The 17,840-nt window shown below is 54.1% G+C and overlaps 8 protein-coding genes across 8 annotated transcripts; 5 read left to right on the plus strand and 3 right to left on the minus strand.

The window, feature by feature from the left end:
- Positions 1–190: 190 nt before the first annotated feature.
- Positions 191–1,458, plus strand: A1O5_04148 (uncharacterized protein; the record flags this gene model as incomplete). Its single annotated transcript, XM_007744756.1, has 2 exons — positions 191–851; positions 971–1,458. 2 exons carry the CDS (start codon positions 191–193, stop codon positions 1,456–1,458), a joined length of 1,149 nt encoding a protein of 382 aa, XP_007742946.1.
- Positions 1,459–1,954: 496 nt separating this feature from the next.
- A1O5_04149 (uncharacterized protein) lies at positions 1,955–2,557 on the plus strand (the record flags this gene model as incomplete). Its single annotated transcript, XM_007744757.1, has 2 exons — positions 1,955–2,055; positions 2,212–2,557. 2 exons carry the CDS (start codon positions 1,955–1,957, stop codon positions 2,555–2,557), a joined length of 447 nt encoding a protein of 148 aa, XP_007742947.1.
- Positions 2,558–3,269: 712 nt separating this feature from the next.
- A1O5_04150 (lipoyl synthase, mitochondrial) lies at positions 3,270–4,541 on the minus strand (the record flags this gene model as incomplete). The annotated part of the gene is made up of 1 exon (XM_007744758.1): positions 3,270–4,541. One exon carries the CDS (start codon positions 4,539–4,541, stop codon positions 3,270–3,272), a length of 1,272 nt encoding a protein of 423 aa, XP_007742948.1.
- A 373-nt stretch (positions 4,542–4,914) lies between these two features.
- Positions 4,915–5,824, minus strand: A1O5_04151 (uncharacterized protein; the record flags this gene model as incomplete). The annotated part of the gene is made up of 2 exons (XM_007744759.1): positions 4,915–5,346; positions 5,438–5,824. 2 exons carry the CDS (start codon positions 5,822–5,824, stop codon positions 4,915–4,917), a joined length of 819 nt encoding a protein of 272 aa, XP_007742949.1.
- A 3,480-nt stretch (positions 5,825–9,304) lies between these two features.
- A1O5_04152 (uncharacterized protein) lies at positions 9,305–10,345 on the plus strand (the record flags this gene model as incomplete). Its single annotated transcript, XM_007744760.1, has 1 exon — positions 9,305–10,345. One exon carries the CDS (start codon positions 9,305–9,307, stop codon positions 10,343–10,345), a length of 1,041 nt encoding a protein of 346 aa, XP_007742950.1.
- Positions 10,346–11,864: 1,519 nt separating this feature from the next.
- Positions 11,865–12,438, plus strand: A1O5_04153 (uncharacterized protein). Its single transcript, XM_007744761.1, has 2 exons — positions 11,865–12,071; positions 12,157–12,438. The coding sequence occupies exon 1, from the start codon at positions 11,881–11,883 to the stop codon at positions 12,064–12,066; it is 186 nt and encodes a 61-aa protein (XP_007742951.1). The 5' UTR covers positions 11,865–11,880; the 3' UTR covers positions 12,067–12,071; positions 12,157–12,438.
- Positions 12,439–13,609: 1,171 nt separating this feature from the next.
- Positions 13,610–14,526, minus strand: A1O5_04154 (uncharacterized protein; the record flags this gene model as incomplete). The annotated part of the gene is made up of 2 exons (XM_007744762.1): positions 13,610–14,267; positions 14,366–14,526. 2 exons carry the CDS (start codon positions 14,524–14,526, stop codon positions 13,610–13,612), a joined length of 819 nt encoding a protein of 272 aa, XP_007742952.1.
- A 664-nt stretch (positions 14,527–15,190) lies between these two features.
- A1O5_04155 (uncharacterized protein) lies at positions 15,191–16,494 on the plus strand (the record flags this gene model as incomplete). The annotated part of the gene is made up of 2 exons (XM_007744763.1): positions 15,191–15,505; positions 15,571–16,494. 2 exons carry the CDS (start codon positions 15,191–15,193, stop codon positions 16,492–16,494), a joined length of 1,239 nt encoding a protein of 412 aa, XP_007742953.1.
- Positions 16,495–17,840: the final 1,346 nt, after the last annotated feature.

Below are 17,840 nucleotides of genomic sequence, written 5' to 3' on the forward strand. Positions count from 1 at the left end.
CGAGCACCAAATGCAGTCGCGGCGTCATCCAGGCTTGTGAGAATTTAAAGGCGGGGAAAAGGAAAACATGGGAACTTATATCCTGTAGGGTTGCCTGGTGCTGACAGCACATGGTAAATCCTTGTTGCACCTCCTCTTTGCTTTCCTCGACCTCTTCCCTCTTCGATCGAACATCATCGACTCAACCACAATGCCTATCCCCACAGAACTCGTCGGAAGTCTCCCTCGACCAACATACCTCCAAAAGGCGTTTGCAGACTACGACGCGGGCAAAATATCTCACGAACAGCTTATAGAGGCCCAGGACAGAGCGGTCGAGGATTCGTTGAAACACCTTGGCCACACAGGTGAACCGTTGATCACCGACGGTGAGCAACGGGCGAGTTCGTTTGCCACGTATCCCATCACCGATACTCTCGGGGGCACGGGTCTGTCGGAGAATCTCGCTGCTGACGGTCAATACTTTGCCATCTTTGAGGATGGGCATCACCGGCAACTGCCCCGCCTCGTGAAGGGGTCCTTCAAATACAAGACCTACGCCTACGACAACTTGAAGAGGTCGATGCCGCTGGCGGGCGGGCACCCCATGAAACAAGCCGTCATTGCGCCATCTATGATGTACCTGCTGTACCCATTGAACGGCACCGTCGAGGGATATCCCCAAGAAGCATTCGAAAAGGACCTTGTTCACGAATGCGAGAAAGACATCCGCGGCTGTTTCGCCGCCGGGGCCAAGCGTGTGTCCATTGACTTCACAGAAGGGAGACTCGCAGCGAAGAATGATAAGAGAAATCCATGGACTGGGGCACACTTGTTGCAAAAGTTTGTTGACTTGAACAACCAGGTCCTCGGTGAGTCTCTGAGACGCCCCGCACGAGAAGCAACTTGTTGGGCATAGAGCGGGTCTTGTCCTCCTTTTGGATGGATAGCACGAATTATTGACATGAAACCCCTCTGCGACAATATGTAGACCGATTCACACCAGAAGAGCGCAAGAATATCGGCATCCATACCTGCCCCGGCGGAGACTGCGACTCGGTCCACTCTGCTGACGTCGACTACCACGAACTCCTGCCGTCCTTGTTCCAGATGAACGCGGGCTACTTCCTGATCCAGCTGGCCTCGGAGAAGAACAAGGCCAGAGTGTACGAGGAGATCGGGCGCACGATCCGCAAGGACGCCAAGGGCGTGAAGCAGGTCGCCTTCGTCGGCGTGGTCGACCCGCTCAACCCGGCGGTCGAGACGCCCGAGCACGTCTGCGAGGCGCTCGTCGAGGCAGCCAAGTACATCCCCGCCGACCAGCTGGGCGCGACAGACGACTGCGGCTTCAGCCCGTTCAGCATCGACGTCAAGCCTAAGCACAAAGGCAACCCGGACTTTGCGCGGGAGGTTGCGTTCCAGAAGATCGCCAACCGAGTCAAAGGGGCGAAGATGGCGAGTGAGCGGTTGGGACTGTGACATGTCAACACCGTCCTCGTCGAACTTGGCGCAGCACTTAGCCCTGTGCCTGCTCGCGTCGTGTGACGGCGAGTCTCCTGCAGTGTGATACACAATCACAAAAACCCGTTTGAAATGGGTGAAAAGTGTAAATACTCAGTCAGGTAGCCAAAAGTTCAGCATATTATTATTAATAATTTCCACGACTCGATCGGGTTTATATAGAAGCCCACCTGCCTGAAACTCGGAGCCACTTTGTGCCGAGCGAGCAGAGCTCTCGACGTGTCGCCAGCACCAGCCTCGCTCGCAGGAGACTCTCCCCGCGCCTATCTGTCTGCCTCGCCCATTGTTCTCCTTGCGACTTCACACCACCGGGTCAAAAAAAACACTCCATCAACTCTCCTGATTCGCAACTGCAGACCCTACCCCATTTCTTGCGTAATTAGTATTCAGGGTGTTGGGACTCTCAAAGAAGACGAAGAACAGGAAAAGAAAGCGGCCTTCACCCTTTGCGAATATGGACAAGCCACCCTCATCACCACCCTCGTCGAACAACAAGACGCCGTCGTCGCGCGGAACAGCGAACTACATTTCCTCCTCAGGTCACGTCCTCGAGACGTACGTACTGCTCTCTATTTGATGCTCGACCCTGTTCCCTTCCCCGCCCGTTAGCACTCGATTTCCCACCCCCTCGTCTCTATTCAACTGACAGACTTGGTTTGAAAACAAGAAACAGCTAACCGTTGTATGCCATGGGGCGTTTTGTTTACATAGACCACCTCTCTCGGCGCGCCTCTCGCGCCTCTCCGACGACGTCTACAACTTCCTCGGCCTGTACTTCGTCTCCCTCTTCTCGCTCGACCCCTACACCGCGGCGCAGAACAGCCAGTTCAACACCCGCGGGCGGCCGAATGCGTACCAGGAGCGCCCGCGCTGGGGAGGGGGCAGCACTCGTCTTGGCGGCGGAGGCGGTGCCGGAGGAGGAGGACCAGGGAGTAGTTGGGGAAGAGGCGGTGGTGGTGGTGGTGGTGGTGGTGGGAGTGGGAGCGGCAGTGGTGGGTCGAGGAGGATGGGCGGCATTGATGATGTCCGCGCGCCCGAGTGTGGAAGCTGTGGATGAAGCTGCTGTCAAGGTAGTGCTCTGCGACGGTCGTCGTGCGCATTGCAGGCGGTGCGTGAATCTCAGCAAGCGAGGAGGAAGAGGGAGACCGAGCCTGCGAACGACCCAAGGAGAAAGGGTCCATGTATGTCGTCCGGGGCTGACATGTCGGACAGACTATTACACTGAGCCGATGCGCAGATGGAGGTCGATTTTCCGGCGTGGATCCTGCCGGGGGAAGAAGCTCAGAGGGGACAGACGATGAGACATATCCATGGGATGGCACAGACTGGAGGCATCATCCAGCCTGGGTGGTGAGCCCCCCATCACTGTGCCCGGGGCTGGGGGCAAGCATTTCATTGCAAGTCTGAGGGGCGACAGGCACGATCATGTGGACCATTGCGCGGCATTGCATGGCATGGGCGTTGTCAAGAAGGACGGTGCAAAACTACTGGGTTCTATATCTGCTGCGGCATTTCATACAATGGGAGGGAACCCCAGCCAGCCAGGTGGCGCAGAAAGTATCATCACAAAGTCTCACGCGATATCGGAAATGCATAAGGGATGCCTACCCCAAGTTTCTCCATTGCTTCAGATGTTCGTGTCTCTGCGAGACATGCTCAGTGGTGAGGTCGATGGTTGACAAAGACCTCGATGTGCCTTGTATCTTGTTGATGTCATGGGTACGTACAAACCAAAAGAGATAATATCCTACCCAGCCGACACTGCAAAATCAAATCTTCCCAACCTGCACACTCTTTCCATCAGTTATATCCCCTGCCAAATCCGCATTCGCCGTCTCCCCTCTGCCGGCTCGCCTCTTCTTCAGCACGTTCTCGATAAACGCTTCTCCGGCTCTATAACTGCTGCGCACCAATGGGCCGCTCGCCACGTATAGAAAGCCCATCTCCAGCGCCCGGACACGCCACTGTTCAAAGACGTCTGGCGTCACGTATTCGTGCACGGCCATGTGTCTCTTCGTGGGACGCATGTACTGGCCAAACGTCACGACGTCGACGGCGATGGCGCGCAGCTCTCGCAGCGCATCCCAGATTTGGTCCTCCGTCTCGCCGAGGCCCAGCATTATCGATGTCTTGGTGATGAGACCCGGCTGCGCGGCTTTGGCGGCCTTCAGCACGCTGAGGGATTGTCGGAACGTGGCGCGTCGGTCGCGCACCTGCGGCGTCAATGCCTCGACCGTCTCAATGTTGTGTGCGTAGACGTCCAATCCTGATGTCGCGACGACTTTGACCATTTCCAGATCCCCCGCGTAGTCGCCAGTCAGACACTCGACCAGGATGGTCGGCGCTTTGGATTTTATCTTGCGCACCGTCTCTGCGAAGTGGTGGGCTCCTCCGTCCGCCAGGTCGTCCCGATCGACGCTGGTGAGGACAACGTAGCCTAGACCCCATCGCGAGAGCGCTTCAGCCGTGTGTTCCGGCTCATGGGGATCCAACGGCGGAGGTGTCTTTGAGGTCTTGACGCTGCAGAAGCGACAACCCCTGGTGCACGTATCGCCCATTAACATGATGGTGGCCGTGGCCGCCGACTTGCTGCTCCCTCCCCAGCAGTCTGAGATGTTGGGGCATCGAGCCTCCTCGCACACAGTGTGCAGATTCAAGCCGCGCAAGTCATTTTTAATCTTCTTGTAGGAGGAGCTGTCCGGGATCGGTGTTTTCAGCCACGAAGGCAGGCGGGTGATCTGTTTCTGCTTGCCCTTGGGTCCGACGAGGGCGGTTTTCAAGGCATATGCTTCCGAGGGCTCCAAGGGCGGTTCGTTCCCTGAGACAAAGTCGGAGAAGGATGGACCGGCATTGAGCTTGTCGGCGAAGGTGGTCGCACGTACTCGTGGTTTGCTGGTTGGGAGGTCATCAGTCGTGGTGGCGAATGTTCGTGATGCGGCCGATGTCGATGCCGATGTCGAGGTTGGAGGAAGAAAGACTTTGAACGGAGAGGACCACGGATGGCCGTTCAGGCAACGGTAGCGAGGGAGTGTAGCGGCCATGGTAGAGAGCAATGCCGATGAGAATGGCGGTGGTTGGCTTGCGGCGGGTTGACATATCGTATTGGATTGAATGGCTCGACGGTTAGAACCGGCAATGCCGCTTTTACAGCCTTATTTCTCACGGCGGGAACAAAGCCGAGACCGGTCAGCCTTGCGATTTTGTATTTGGTAGGGGAAATAATCAGCTATTTTGAACCAGCACTCCTTTGCACTCCTAACCACCACCGCAATTTCCTCAGCCCATCCCTGCATCCTCTCCATTCGCTTTTCACAGACCTGTTGCGCCTCATGCCAGTACTGCCACACCGTCGTGTCACGCATCAAGGAGGACTAGAACTTCCCCCACTGCAGAGGTCGTGTTCGTTTGGCCCTCTTACGGCTTGACGACATCCCGGTCGCCTGTCATAAACATGATGCTTGCCTTGATCAAGGTTCCCAACACGTCAAGCTCCTCATAGTTCCTTGGAGCGTACACTATGAGGAAGGTATCTCCAATACCCCACATGTTCTTCAGCCCACCAAACCACCACGGTTGTGTCCTAGCACATCGATGTCGTTGAGCCCAACCTCGTTCGACGAGGACTTTGGCATCTGCCGGTGAGAAGTAAAGGTGCAGAGAGCTATCACCATGGATATGGCCCAGTTCACCGTTGGCGACGGTGGCAATCTCCGGAGTGTTGGCTGGTTCGGCTAGGATGCTGGGATGGACGAAGAGTGCATAGTGATGTTTCTCAACGACTGAGATTCGTTGTTGCAGCAGGTTAGGGTTGCTTTGAACAAAGGACGAGAACAAAGCAAGTACGCGCTGTTCACAGGTTAGTTTCAAAGCCATGACGGTTGAATAATGGAGCGACAGCCTGGCGTGGGTGGATCCTAGGTATCCGAAGCTCACTTACCGCGTTCATTTCTTTCTCTGGACACTGACTGAACTGTCTTTGCGGAGCGATGCCCAAGATAACGGGCCGCCCACCCTTTCGGTCTGGCAGCGCCATGATCTCCCTGTGAGCCCCGTGATCCGGATAGTCTCCAGTCCATGTGGTATCCCGAGCCGCGAGGGTGAAAGGTCTAACGAGGATGTGGACTTTGAACCAGCCGAAGATGTCGTAAGAGGGTCCCCCGGGTCCTAATGATTTGAAGAAGCGATAGTCTTGGATGCACCACCAGATGAAACTGGCCACAGAGAAAGCGACGGCGAGGTAAGAGAGGACTGGACTCACCCCCTGGAGGGCAAGCGTAGCAGGAGGATGAGGTTCGGTGACGTTGGGAAGGTTATAGAGATCCATGGCGGGAATATCAGACAAGACAGGAGACTTGAGAGGGAAACGAGGAAGCAAATCGTGATACTAGGCTCGAGGTTTTAATGCTGAAGGGAGTGAGATGGAGTGGGCGGTGTGATTCTGGTCGACTCGAGGGCCAGTTGAACGCCGACGGGCTCAGATTTCCTGGCTGAGCCGTTCCAACGCATGTGTGGTCTCGAAAGAGGAGGAAGTTGCACATCGAGTTCGGGCACATAGCACGTATCGGAAGACCTACCGCCAAACTAAAAGGCCAACGGATGGTCAGTCTCACACAGTAGCAGGAGGAAAGAAAGCGCGGTCCATTGGGAGAAGAGCAAGAGGAATGACGAGGCAACATGATCTGATGTAGCAGGACCTGAGTGTGGACCCTCATTTGTCTCCCGGAAGGATTGACTGATGCCCAGTGACGCAGGGCAGCCTCAGAATATGCGTGAGGTCACTTGGACACTCTGGATTTCTCGTATCGTCCTCATTCGAGACGTGCATATATCCATCAGCCCGCGTCTTAGCTTGAGTTCTCCGCAAGAGGTGGAGTGAGTTCCTGACCTTCTCGAGGAATAGCCTATAACTGACGGGCGATAGCCGACGGTACAGGCAGGCATTGGGCATGGGAGCGGCGGAGAGAACGCTTATATCTCTCGTCAGGGGGAAAAAAAAAAAAAAAACAGAGACAGGTTCAGGGTTTCTGTAACGAGTGGCAGGGACGTGGGGGAAGTCAGCTTCGAGCGTGGTGCGAGCGTGGTGCGAGCGTGGTGGGAGCGTGGTGGGAGAGTGGGTTGTGCACAGAGCAGGGCCTGCTGGCCTGGTTAGCTGGTACTTAGCTGCACCATTTGCGGAAAGACCGGGGCTTGCCTCGCCAGCCACCAAGAACCCACTGGTGCCACCAAACGAGACGGGGCAGGTCAGTTGAGCCCAGGCACCGCGGGAGATGCTGGGCTCTACCCGGTACCCAGTACATACTGGTACTTAGCTGGAGTGTGCAGCTAAACAGTCACGCGGGATTTTGATCAGGTAGCGGTGCCTGGGCTCCGAATGCGTCTCTACCCCCAGCCATTAGCGCCTTGGCACGGGATGGGGGAAAATCCTCCATCCAGGATGCACTGCGGCTTCTTCCAACCTCATCAAGTCGCTCTGTCCGGGGGTCCTCGTACCAAGTACCCAGTACACCACCTTGACCACCTTGAGTACCTAATTTATTCTTCACGTGTCGTTTTCTGTGGTTTGATTCCCCCCCCTTTTCTTCCTCTCCCCTTTACACTCTGAATTCAATTTAAGAAACAGCGTCGCAGTCTCAAAATGCATCAATACAACATCCCTTGTGCTACATCATACGAAGATCTAAATCGAGTCAAAAAACAGTCTTCTTTACGCAACATGAACGCAGAAGAACATCCCGAGGTAATTACTTTTGCTTCTCTAATGCTCATGCTAGTACTGGGTATAATAATCGACCCAAGCTCTTCAAGAAGAACCCAATATTCTCAAGCCGAGACCACCGAGATCATTGGTACAATTCTTGAATACACTCTACCCAGCATCAGTATTGAGTCCATTTCTCGCCGTCGTATTTACTCTTCTGAGAGATAAGGAATTCGTGTGTTCGCATGAACAAGAGTTTCTTATTACGATGGGAATTTTGAGCGGGCTTACTTTCTGGGGAGGGGACTTCGTGATACAGGCACTTCTGAACGAATGGGGCCTGGTTACGGACGAGGCAGTACGCGAGCAGCTGAGGAAATGGGCCAAATTCCTTGGGTCCTATGTTTGGGGGGTTTTATTCACGCGGCTTTTCACAGCGGTCTATGAGGCCAAGTCAACCATCGTTACCTAGCAGAGGGACAGGACAGTCTGATTAGGCCGACGCTGCATTCTGCCCCAAGTTTGTTGTGGCCTTCTCGCTTGTCAATGCAAAAGACGAGTACGCACAAGATCCACTGAGTGGTGTTGTGTGGTCTGCGCTCAACAAGAAAGAAGGTTCAAGGCACCGAAAGGCAGTTGTGGAACGTTGTGACAGGTTCTTGCCACCAGGCTCAATCTGGGCACATTGCTCACACGACGTTCGAAAGCGTGGTTGCGGTGCTGCACGCAAGTCAAAATCGGATTGCCATGAGGAGGGATAGCATGCCTGCGCCCCCACGAAGGCAGCCTGGACACCGAGAACAATCCAACGATCCGAGTCTGGGGTAAATTGGCCGAAGGCGAAGCCGGGGGCCAGAAATAGCCTGTGGCGCTCGTGTACTGGGTACTTGTAGAGTGTTCTCCTGACAGGGCTCGATGAGGGAGGTCGATGCTATGGTGGTGCCAAAGCGTGGCATTGATGAGGCTGAAAGAAACAAGACACTGCCGTGAGTCTGATCCCACTGAGGCATTTGGCAAACATCAGGAGCAGTGTTTCAGCATTGATCCCAGAGTGCGGAATACCAAGTACAACTTTTGGCCCAGCTCACATGTTGCATCGGGTCGGCAAAACGATTTTTCCGAATCTGCCTGCGTCTGGCTCTGTCTCTACTGGGTACGCATGCGAAAATCATCCCACTTAGTCTCTCTACATACCATCCGTCTCTCTTTTATTAGGTACCTCACAAGTTCAAGTAGAACATCCCTGTTGCACCCGAAGGTTTTTCCAGTCCTGGGATCAAATTTTCAGATCTCCGAAGAAAGTCCCCTGGGACTGTGGACCTTCCAGACTACCCCAAGCACCACAAGCCGCTCACAGAGCCTTTCACAAGTCCCTTGGACCCTTCGCGACATATTTCACGCACCACAACACCAACCGCACACAAACCCTCCTTCCTCCCCCCCCCCCCCCCCCATCTGCGTCATCCGCCTCGATTTTCTTCATCTCCACCAAGTATTGCCCGCTTCAGCCGAGCCTAAACCACACTAACGGGCTCGCACCGACCAAACTGCGCCTTTTGAAAGCTCCCAATTCTTGCCTGCGCCCAGGCCACAGGCCACAGGCCACCTTCCACCAATCCCACAACTAGCCCAACAGCCACGCCGCCTTGTCATCTGGTGCTCTCCCCGATACATGTGTTTTCGCCTTCATTGTTCCATCCCTCGCTCTGCCGATCCACAATATTACATACACTCGTGCCTCCTCGGTGACGACGTCGAAGATCTGCCCTTGCGCTTCCCCAAAAGCATAGAACACCGCTGGTGCCGCAGTTTTTTGATCCCTTTGCCGGTCCAGATAACCAGGAATCAATCCATCGGAAAATTCACACATCCTTCACCCTTCCACTCGGTCCATCCAAGTCCTTCACCGTGGCTTCCTCAAGTCTTCAGACTTGGTCCTCTGATCTCCTACGAAACCTCCACAGCCTTGCCCAACCAGTCCTCAGAAATTTACCTGCTGACTTCCACAACAATCTCAACCTTCTCCTGACAGAGTACGCAGCCGCCTCCTACACCACCCTTGCTGCCCTCCTCCTCTCCCTCCTCTACCTCGTCGTCCGCTATCTCATGAGCAGCTACGGTAGCTACGTCGCCTACGGTGGTGGTCGTAGTGGGGGCTCGCCGTACACCAGCCATGTCGTCGATCCCTATGCTCGGAACCTCTCTAATCACTTCGAGTACATCGACGCCGATCATGGGATGCTGCAAGAGCCGCATCGTCATTCGGTCGCCAGATTACATGAGAATATCCCGATGGAAGATCCCGATGCCCCAGATGTTGTCCTTGTGCGCTACATGGCCTCTATGATCCCTGTCGAATTCCCTCCATACTCCATCAGCGAAGAGACCGCCTATGTGGGCCAACTCCGGGAAGCCGTCGCCCGATACCTGCAGACGGACCCCAGAAGAGTCAGGCTGGTGTACAAGAAGCGCGATCTCAAACATGATGCCTGGCCGCTGCGAAAATACAACATGAAGCAAAACAGCGAGGTGGCAGCCATCAAGACCGAGGGTTTCCTAGACTACAGTGATAGAGATAGTCATTCGTCGAGCGGTGAAGACATCCCTGAGCAAAACCCTCGACGCCGCCCACGCGCCGTGTCTTCGGTCAGACATCGTAGCGACGAAAATCTACCGCAGCAGGGCTCATCCAGCTATCTCCATCCCAATGGCCATCTTTCCGCCGGGCCCACATCGGAACGACAGTCGCGCAATAGTCTGAGACCCGAGCCCGATGACCGTCCCCCGCGACGAGAGCCGTCTCGAACCAGAGGAACATCCCCTCACCCCTCCCCGTCTTCGACCCCTGTTCCGACGTCCCTGCCTGCAGCAGATCCGAATACCCCACTGGGAAAGTTGCAGACTCTTTCAGATATTTTCCACGAGCAATGGCATCCCCTCTGCCGCAAGTTCATATCTAATCCACCTTCTTTGCCTCAGGAACGTGAGAAAGAACACCGCAAGTTGAGCGAGAGCGTCATGACCCACATTATCCTGAAGGCGGATGCAATTGACGTGGACTCAGGAGAAGCACGCGGGTTCAGGAAAGGCCTGTTGAACGAAGTTAATGAGATGATGAAGAAGATAGATGCTGTGGCTAAGGGGTGAAGATGGGGACTTGTTTGGTTAAATCTGCATCGTTCAGGCGCGGGAGTGGCATACATTGCTCGTTGTGAACAACTGGCGTCCGTTGATACTGTGTGCGAATGAGCACCATGTGTGGTTTATCTTACGGCGCTTGATGGAGTGTTGAAGATGATTTTTGCATGGAACGCACAAGGCTCAGAGCAACGCCGTGAATGATAGAGCGGGCTGACGACGGAGCATTGCATGGGGGAAAGCATTACAAAGAACATGAGATGCACAGGCATCCGAGGAACGGACGTTGGAACATAATAATTGGACTCATTGATCGGCTCCCAAGCTGCTGATTCCGAGCATGCGCGAAAAGCCCTTGCCGCCGGCTGCACCAGTGTCAGGGCGAACTCTTGATGTACTATTTGCCTTGTCACAGCATTCAGACTGCGCCATTCTACGTTTCTCTCGCTCTCTCTCACACACAACTGTGGACCTGATTTTGCAACCGCGACTGTACAAACAATGAGGGCACTGTCAGTGTGGTAGGATGAAACTGGGATTGGGACGTGCGGGAAGAGAGGACTTGGTACAATTGCAAAGACGAGCACTGCACATAGGCTCAGGGGTGGCTATAGTGCCGATGAGGCGCAAATGTTTGAAGTCGTATTATATTCAATCATACTGTATTTGTATTTGTCCAGTATTATTTAGATCCTAGTTGGTCCTGGCAAGGCTGGCTCGTGGGTCACCACAAGGCTGAAGGATTACGCATTGGCAATGGCCTCAACTTTCCAGGTTCACCTGATCATGTCGCCAGTCTCACGGGCCCCCATGTTATTGGTGCACATGAGAATCAGGCACAATACTGCTGTCTCCCGCCTTTACCATTTCTCCAATCTGCAGACCCTTCAAACAAGCCTCACAAAAGGTCAGCCTTGAATCCCCACCCATTCCATCCATACCAGCATCAAAGTATTACTCCAATGAGTGCTGTTCCCTTTACAGTCGTTGTTTTCTTTGTCGCTGAGCCAGTATTCCTCCTTTCACCACGTCGTCGCAATTGAATGCCATATTTGGGTGGGAAGAACATCTGCTTTGTTCCTTTGGTTCCGGGCGGTGGCAGACTTGTCACCAGGAGTGCCGCTTGGTTTCAATTACGCTCACCATCGACATTTGTGACTGGAGATAACGGTCTACATAACCTACCCACGAACTCAGACTCAGGCGGAAAAGAAGATCCATTGCGATAGACCAAAATCATACGGCTTTATGTCCGCAATAGCAACTCAAGCATCATCAGCTAGCACTCGTTCCCTCTAAAACCCATCACAACAGACCCAAACTCCCATCACCATCCATCACCATCCAATACCATTCGATCAGCAATACCTACCATCTTGACCCTTGTGGTGTCGACCAAGGAGGAGGCCGGTCAGATTGACACAAGAACGGCACCCATGATGTCGACGACGACTACCGACAGCGACATCACAGTCATGCTCAGGGTGAAGAACAAGACCGCCACCACGACAAAGGCATGAGCAAGGGCTGCCTGAACAGCACCGATGTCGATTACCTCGTCCAGGGTTATACATACTTGCTCAAATACCCCGGTGGGCCAGGCTTCAGCCAGACTGCCAATAGTGTCCTCTCTGACACGTTCGCCGTTTGGGGCGACTCGATCAACGCCTCGGGAAATCGCGCTGCAAATAGAATTGAAAACCCCCCTCCCAAATCTCTTGCATTTCTAGCCAAAGTGTTTCATTCTTGTTGCGCCCTTTCCCTCCGTCTTTGGGAGCTTAGAGTATCGTTCCCCTAACCTCAGCTCTCTCCCCTTCTAGCTCGGAACGCCCGCGTACCCCTCCCTGCAGGCCTTCATGGCCTCCCAGGCAGCGACGCCCGCGCTTCCCACCGTCCAGACCCTCTCAACATCTCACACCTGCGACCAGATCTTCTGGTGTTGGACCGCCAGCGGGACAGGGAACAAGTGAATGCGCGTCCAGGGCATGATCAGCTTCGACGTGGAGGTCGACCGTGCCTGTGTCAAGATCGATACCGTCTACTCCGAGTTCAACACCGCGGCGTTCTGGACCGATCTGGGGAACAGGGAACGTCAGGGGAAGAAGAACAACCCACCAACGGGGATTTGAAGGTTGAGAGAGAGAGAGAGAGAGTGTGTGTGTGTGTGTGTGTGTGTGAGGGGACGAGAGAGGTAGATCATGGTGATAATAATGATCAATAAACTTCGAGATCTCCTAAATTTTCTCATTTTGGTGCGAATAGACCAAAAGAGACCAGATCAAATAGACCAGACGACTGACCGACTGGCCTAACCTCGCCGACTAGACGGCTCATCAAGACTAACCATTACCTGGCGAAGACGCTCAAAAAAGTAGAATCGAGTTTGAATTCCAAATTCCACATTGCCATAGTCCACAGTCGTGCTTTTCGGTTTCGTTCCATGCCTTTCCTTTGCTTCCCGTCTCCTCCGTCCCAAAGTTAAGATGGCCGGGTCGCGGGATCACACCTCCGACAACAGCTTCGTGAGGAAGTCTCGTCTGATAACGGCACCGAATCTGCAAGTAAAACAGGCAAATGGGAGATATATTAGTCATCGATTATTGGATTGTGAATGAAAGAAAGGAATATTCTGAGCGCTGGTGTAAGGGGGTTGGACGAGGACTACGGTGGATGCATTGGGATGTGTGGTGGGATAAAGTAGGTCGAAGGGAAAGGAGAAAAGAGTGAGATATCCAATGAAAGAAAAGCGGACTGGGACAGACTGGACTTGTTTGTCTGGTCATGCCTTTACTTACCCGTAACACTTAACATGCGCGACCAACCTCTCAGCCAGTTGGTTTAAACCGTGCACCTTCAACGCCGCGAAGCCCGGAGCCTGTCGAACACAGTGCCACACTTGGACGGGCGTCAATTCCGAGGCTTGGTCGATGGGTAAGTCGTCGGAGATGGCGAGAAGGCGTTCAAGAGTATATTTTGGGGCCGGCCAGGAGAGGAACGAAGAAGACGAAGGAGAAGATGAGGATGTCGCGGGGGAGAGTGGTGAGGTATATGTGTTTGTATATGTGTATGACATCGACGTTGACGGTGACAATAATGACGATGAAGGCGAGGACGAGGATGCAGGAGATGGACAGCAGCACAAAAGCGCCGCTGATGCCGTGTGGACGTGGCCATGGGGAGAGCTGTCCAAGGTGGAATTGTTATTTTCTTCTTCCTCGTTTTGGCGAAGGTGAGGAAGACAGGGAGACTCGAGCCTGTATGTTGATTCATCTCTTAGTTTCTTGTCTCTATGGCAAAGGGTCTGAATTTAGGTTCTTGGAGATCTGTGGGAATTATGTGGAGATGAGGTGCGCCTAGCACTCTCACGTACTTGAGCACAAATTCCATCGCGACGACGACGGCGTCGAGCTGAGCCACATATATCGCAGTCGCGCTTCTACCTTGGCCTGAAGGGGCCGAGGCCGGCAATGGCGCGCTAATATGAACGTTCTTCCCACTACTGGCTGGCAGAAAGCCAAATTCTTGCTTCTGCTGGACATGCATCTGAACAGGCTGGCCATTTTGGGTTTCGATCCAGACAAGAGTCTCAGAGGAGGAGTTGCTGTTGCCGGATGCCCCAGCTCCACTCCCACCACTGCCATTGGGAGGTGAGAGGTAGGCCGGCCTTGCTGCGCCGCGCCTCTCAGATGCGAGATTGAATTCTCCGGAGCCAGACGCATACCCGCTCTTGCTGAAGTAGGGGGAGTCGTAGTGCGTCGCCTGGGTCGTCTTGCGCAGCTCGGCCTCGCATTGCGCGAGTTTGCTTTTCGTTGCAGCCAGCTCCTGCTCGAGGTGGTTGACTTCGTTCTGCAATCTTGCTTCGGTAAGCTGCAGGCGTCTGACGGACTTCTCCAAGACGCGGAGATATTGGTCTCGTCGTTCGCGGAAGGTCCTGAGAAGAATCGATGCCGAGTCGGTCAGTCTAATCCCCCATGCCACAGAGATCTCAAGATCGCAGGTGTTTGATTCGCATGATGCAGGATTACTGACTTCTGCGCCTTGCGTAATTGCTCGCGCCTGTTCGCGACCTTGTCTAGATAGAACTCTGAATAAGAAACTAGGTTTTCTTGGAGACCAGACCGTATTCTCAGGACGATATGCAGATACGTACCTTCCACAGATCGAAAAAGTGGTCGGAATATGTCCGACATTGTTGAATCTCAAAGCGAATACAAATATCGTCTTCGCACATAGAGATGTCGGAGGGGGCATAACAACGAGACCACAACCAAAACACCTGAAGTCGATGAAGCAATGCAACAAGATCCAAGGCAAGAAACAACGCGAGTCCGAAGCGGCTGTCTGCCGTTTCGCTTGCGTCTCGGCCCCGCAGCCACAAACCCCTGGATTCGACGCCTCGCGAGTGGAGCCTCGCAGGATCTGCGCTGTGCACCTTTCGCAGCCCCTGATGGATAATCATTTTCTTCCTGTTTAAGATTAGCGACGCCGTTGCGCAACCGAAGCCACGCGCGGGCCTGATCCGAACAGGAAATAAAATATTGAGTAATCCAGACGCAGAAACCTCCAGATTCAGAAGAGTGTGCTCAAAGTGCCATAATGAGACACCACTTCCCACGCCGTTGAGATTGCACCGGAGCACGCGTGCAGAGAAATTTGTCTCCGGAAGGGTCCAAACGATGCCACCATGAAGGATTCTGGGCCATATTACACAGTATATAACCTGCAGGAGGTGCGCCTGCATGGAAGAAAAAGACAACTCAACTTTTCTGCGAAGAGAGGCACTGCCGACATTGATTCATTGTATCTTTCACCTTAGAGGCCGAGGAAAGACATCGCCAAGTTGCAGCGGCAAAGATGGCGACCAAGTTCCTTCAGGCATTCCTGCTTTTCGCGACATCTGTTGACTTTGTCCAAGCTGTGCCAGCGCCACACACTGGCAAGTGGGGAAAAGGAGTTTCCCACTCAAAAGGTGCTCGGGCGATATACTTCATCACCAACGACGCCAGCAACTCTGTGGCAGCAGTGCCTGTGGCAGCAAATGGCATGTTATCTGAAGGCACTCTGACCCCGACTGGAGGTGATGGATCGAACAGCATCAGTGGCGCTACGAACGAGCCTGCGGCTCCTGATGCTTTGATCTCGCAGTCTTCTTTGACAGTTGCTGGAAATGTAAGGAAGACCCTGCCACCTTGGAAATCAATGATGGATGGAGGAATTGCTGACGGCCAGAGCAGAACATCTTCGCCGTCAATGCCGGGAGTAACACCTTGTCGATGCTGTCGATTGACCTGCAGGACTCAACGAAGCTCACAATGGTCGGTGCTCCTGTCAGCCTCCCAGGTCAATTCCCCAACACTGTAGCCGCGTCAGCCAGCAATCGACTCGTCTGCGTCGGCACCACTGGAGTCACCAATGGCGTCTCCTGCTCGTCTTTCTCAAAGAAAGGCCTCAGTGCGATGGACGGCTTGCGCTCCTTTGACCTCGTCCAAACCACTCCTCCTGTTGGTCCAACGAACACAGTCTCACAACTATTCTTCTCCGAGGACGAGTCTCGCCTGTTCGCGACGGTCAAGGGTGATCCCACAGTCAACAACACGGGATTCTTCTCGGTGTTCCCCGTCGAAGGAGGAAATTGGCATATGCGTTCGAGTCTTTCAATGACGGATACTCGCAGCTCACCGGCAGGAACGGCTGTCCTATTTGGCTCGCAACCTATCCCTGGAACGTCCGATGTCTTCGTGACAGACGCATCTTTTGGCGGTGCTGTTGTCTCGGTAGATCCAACGAGCAACACGGCGTCAACTGTAGCGAAGCAGGAAGTGGAGGGTCAAAGCGCGACATGCTGGGTCACCATCTCTCCCGCGACTGGCACTGCATTCGTCACCGACGTGGGCGTGAACCGGGTGGTGGAAATGAGCTTGAGAGACGCCAGCATTGTTTCTATTCTGGACTTGTCAGCCAATGGAGATCCTGGACTCATCGACTTGAAAGCCGCAGGCAACTTCATCTATGCTCTGTCTCCGGGCAACGGGACCACCCCGGCCGCTGTCACAGTGTTGGATGTCTCTGGAGGCCCGGGCTCGGCCAAGCAGGTTCAGCATTTCCAACTGGATGGGATGGGTGTCGACAAGAACGCCCAGGGCATGGCATTTTTTTAAGGTGGACGGATGTCCATGTGGTCAAGAAAGGGGTGAATGATAAGTTGTGAACCAAATCTCGCTTTCGTGTACACACTTAAACCAGGTGGAGGCATCTGAAGGATTTACATGGGGGCCATGTCTGGCACGCGGATTTCCCGGTATTAGATCATGCAAGGTGCAATCGACCTGATTTTGGGAGGATGGAAGTTAGTGTGAGAAAGTTCTCTTCTCTTCTTGGTGCTTGTTCTCGACGTCCTCCGAGTAACTTCGGAGGACCTTCCATGGGTGAGCAGTTCGGAACCGAAATGGTGCGTCTCAGCGAACCTGTACCAGGTGTTAGTCTTGAGCCTGTGAGAACCTTTGGGGGATGTTCATTCGGATCCTAATCCACTGCAGCATTCAACCCCAGAGTTTTCTCTCTCGCTTCAGGAATGAGGACCGATACATCCCCGCAACAACGTGGGCGCTGGTGTCATTGGCCTCGGCCTGAGGGTACCAGGGGCAAATGGAGGAAGGGAGCAATTTGTGGGGTTAGTGAATTATGTACTGGGTACAATACTCGAAAGTTGAAATGGCGGCGAAGGCGGATATCCCCCGCATTCTCGGAATTGTGGGAAAGGGACGGCCAAGAGGACGCGGATTGATGAGAGAGAAGCTGTGGGCAGTGGGAAGATAAGAAAGTTGTCCTTGCACTGGAGGACTCCAGAGAGGGTCTGGGCTCCAGGAAGGTTGGGTGTGGCGGTCGCTTGGTGAAGTGGGCAGTCGGAGGGATTGCCGTCCGCGCCTTGACGGGGCCTTGATTGCTGGAGTAAACGATGGTTCGTGGACAGGCACTTGCCTTCGTGTCTGGTTGTTCAACAATAAGCACGCCAACACAGCTCTGTGATACTCTCTACCAGGGGTGGCAGATAAGAAGGACGCAGGAGGACATAGGCTACGCAGGGAGGGCGCAGGGAGGGGTGGAGGGAGGGTGCAGGGAGAGCACAGGGAGAGCGCAGGCAAAATGGCTCGTGTGCCAAGTTGGGCTTGTTGCAGTTCATACACGCAGTCTGCTTGGGATTCTTTTCGCCTCAACGTCCCACAAAAACCCTCAGCAACAGGCTCTATCGCTCCTTGTCGCCCCATACTTCCCACCACAAGTCAACACCGGTCCATACCAGTCTGCACAAGTCCACTTCCATCCCCTGCTCCCCGCACCACAAAAGCGGATATCCCGAACCTATCATGGCCAGCGCTGATGGACTGCATTTGGCACGCGGTAATGTCGGTCTAGTGGTCGCTTTGCAACTACAAAGTCACTACTCGTCCCTTCCTTCGGCTGACGCGATTGTGGTCGCCTCAATACCGAGCACACTATCTACCAA

Source organism: Cladophialophora psammophila, assembly GCF_000585535.1.
Source record: "Cladophialophora psammophila CBS 110553 chromosome Unknown aczJe-supercont1.5, whole genome shotgun sequence".
NCBI classification, from domain to species: domain Eukaryota; kingdom Fungi; phylum Ascomycota; class Eurotiomycetes; order Chaetothyriales; family Herpotrichiellaceae; genus Cladophialophora; species Cladophialophora psammophila.

Excerpts from the sequence above, each read along its gene's own strand:
- A1O5_04153 (XM_007744761.1), top strand. The coding sequence starts at position 11,881 with ATGTCGATTACCTCGTCCAGGGTTATACATACTTGCTCAAATACCCCG.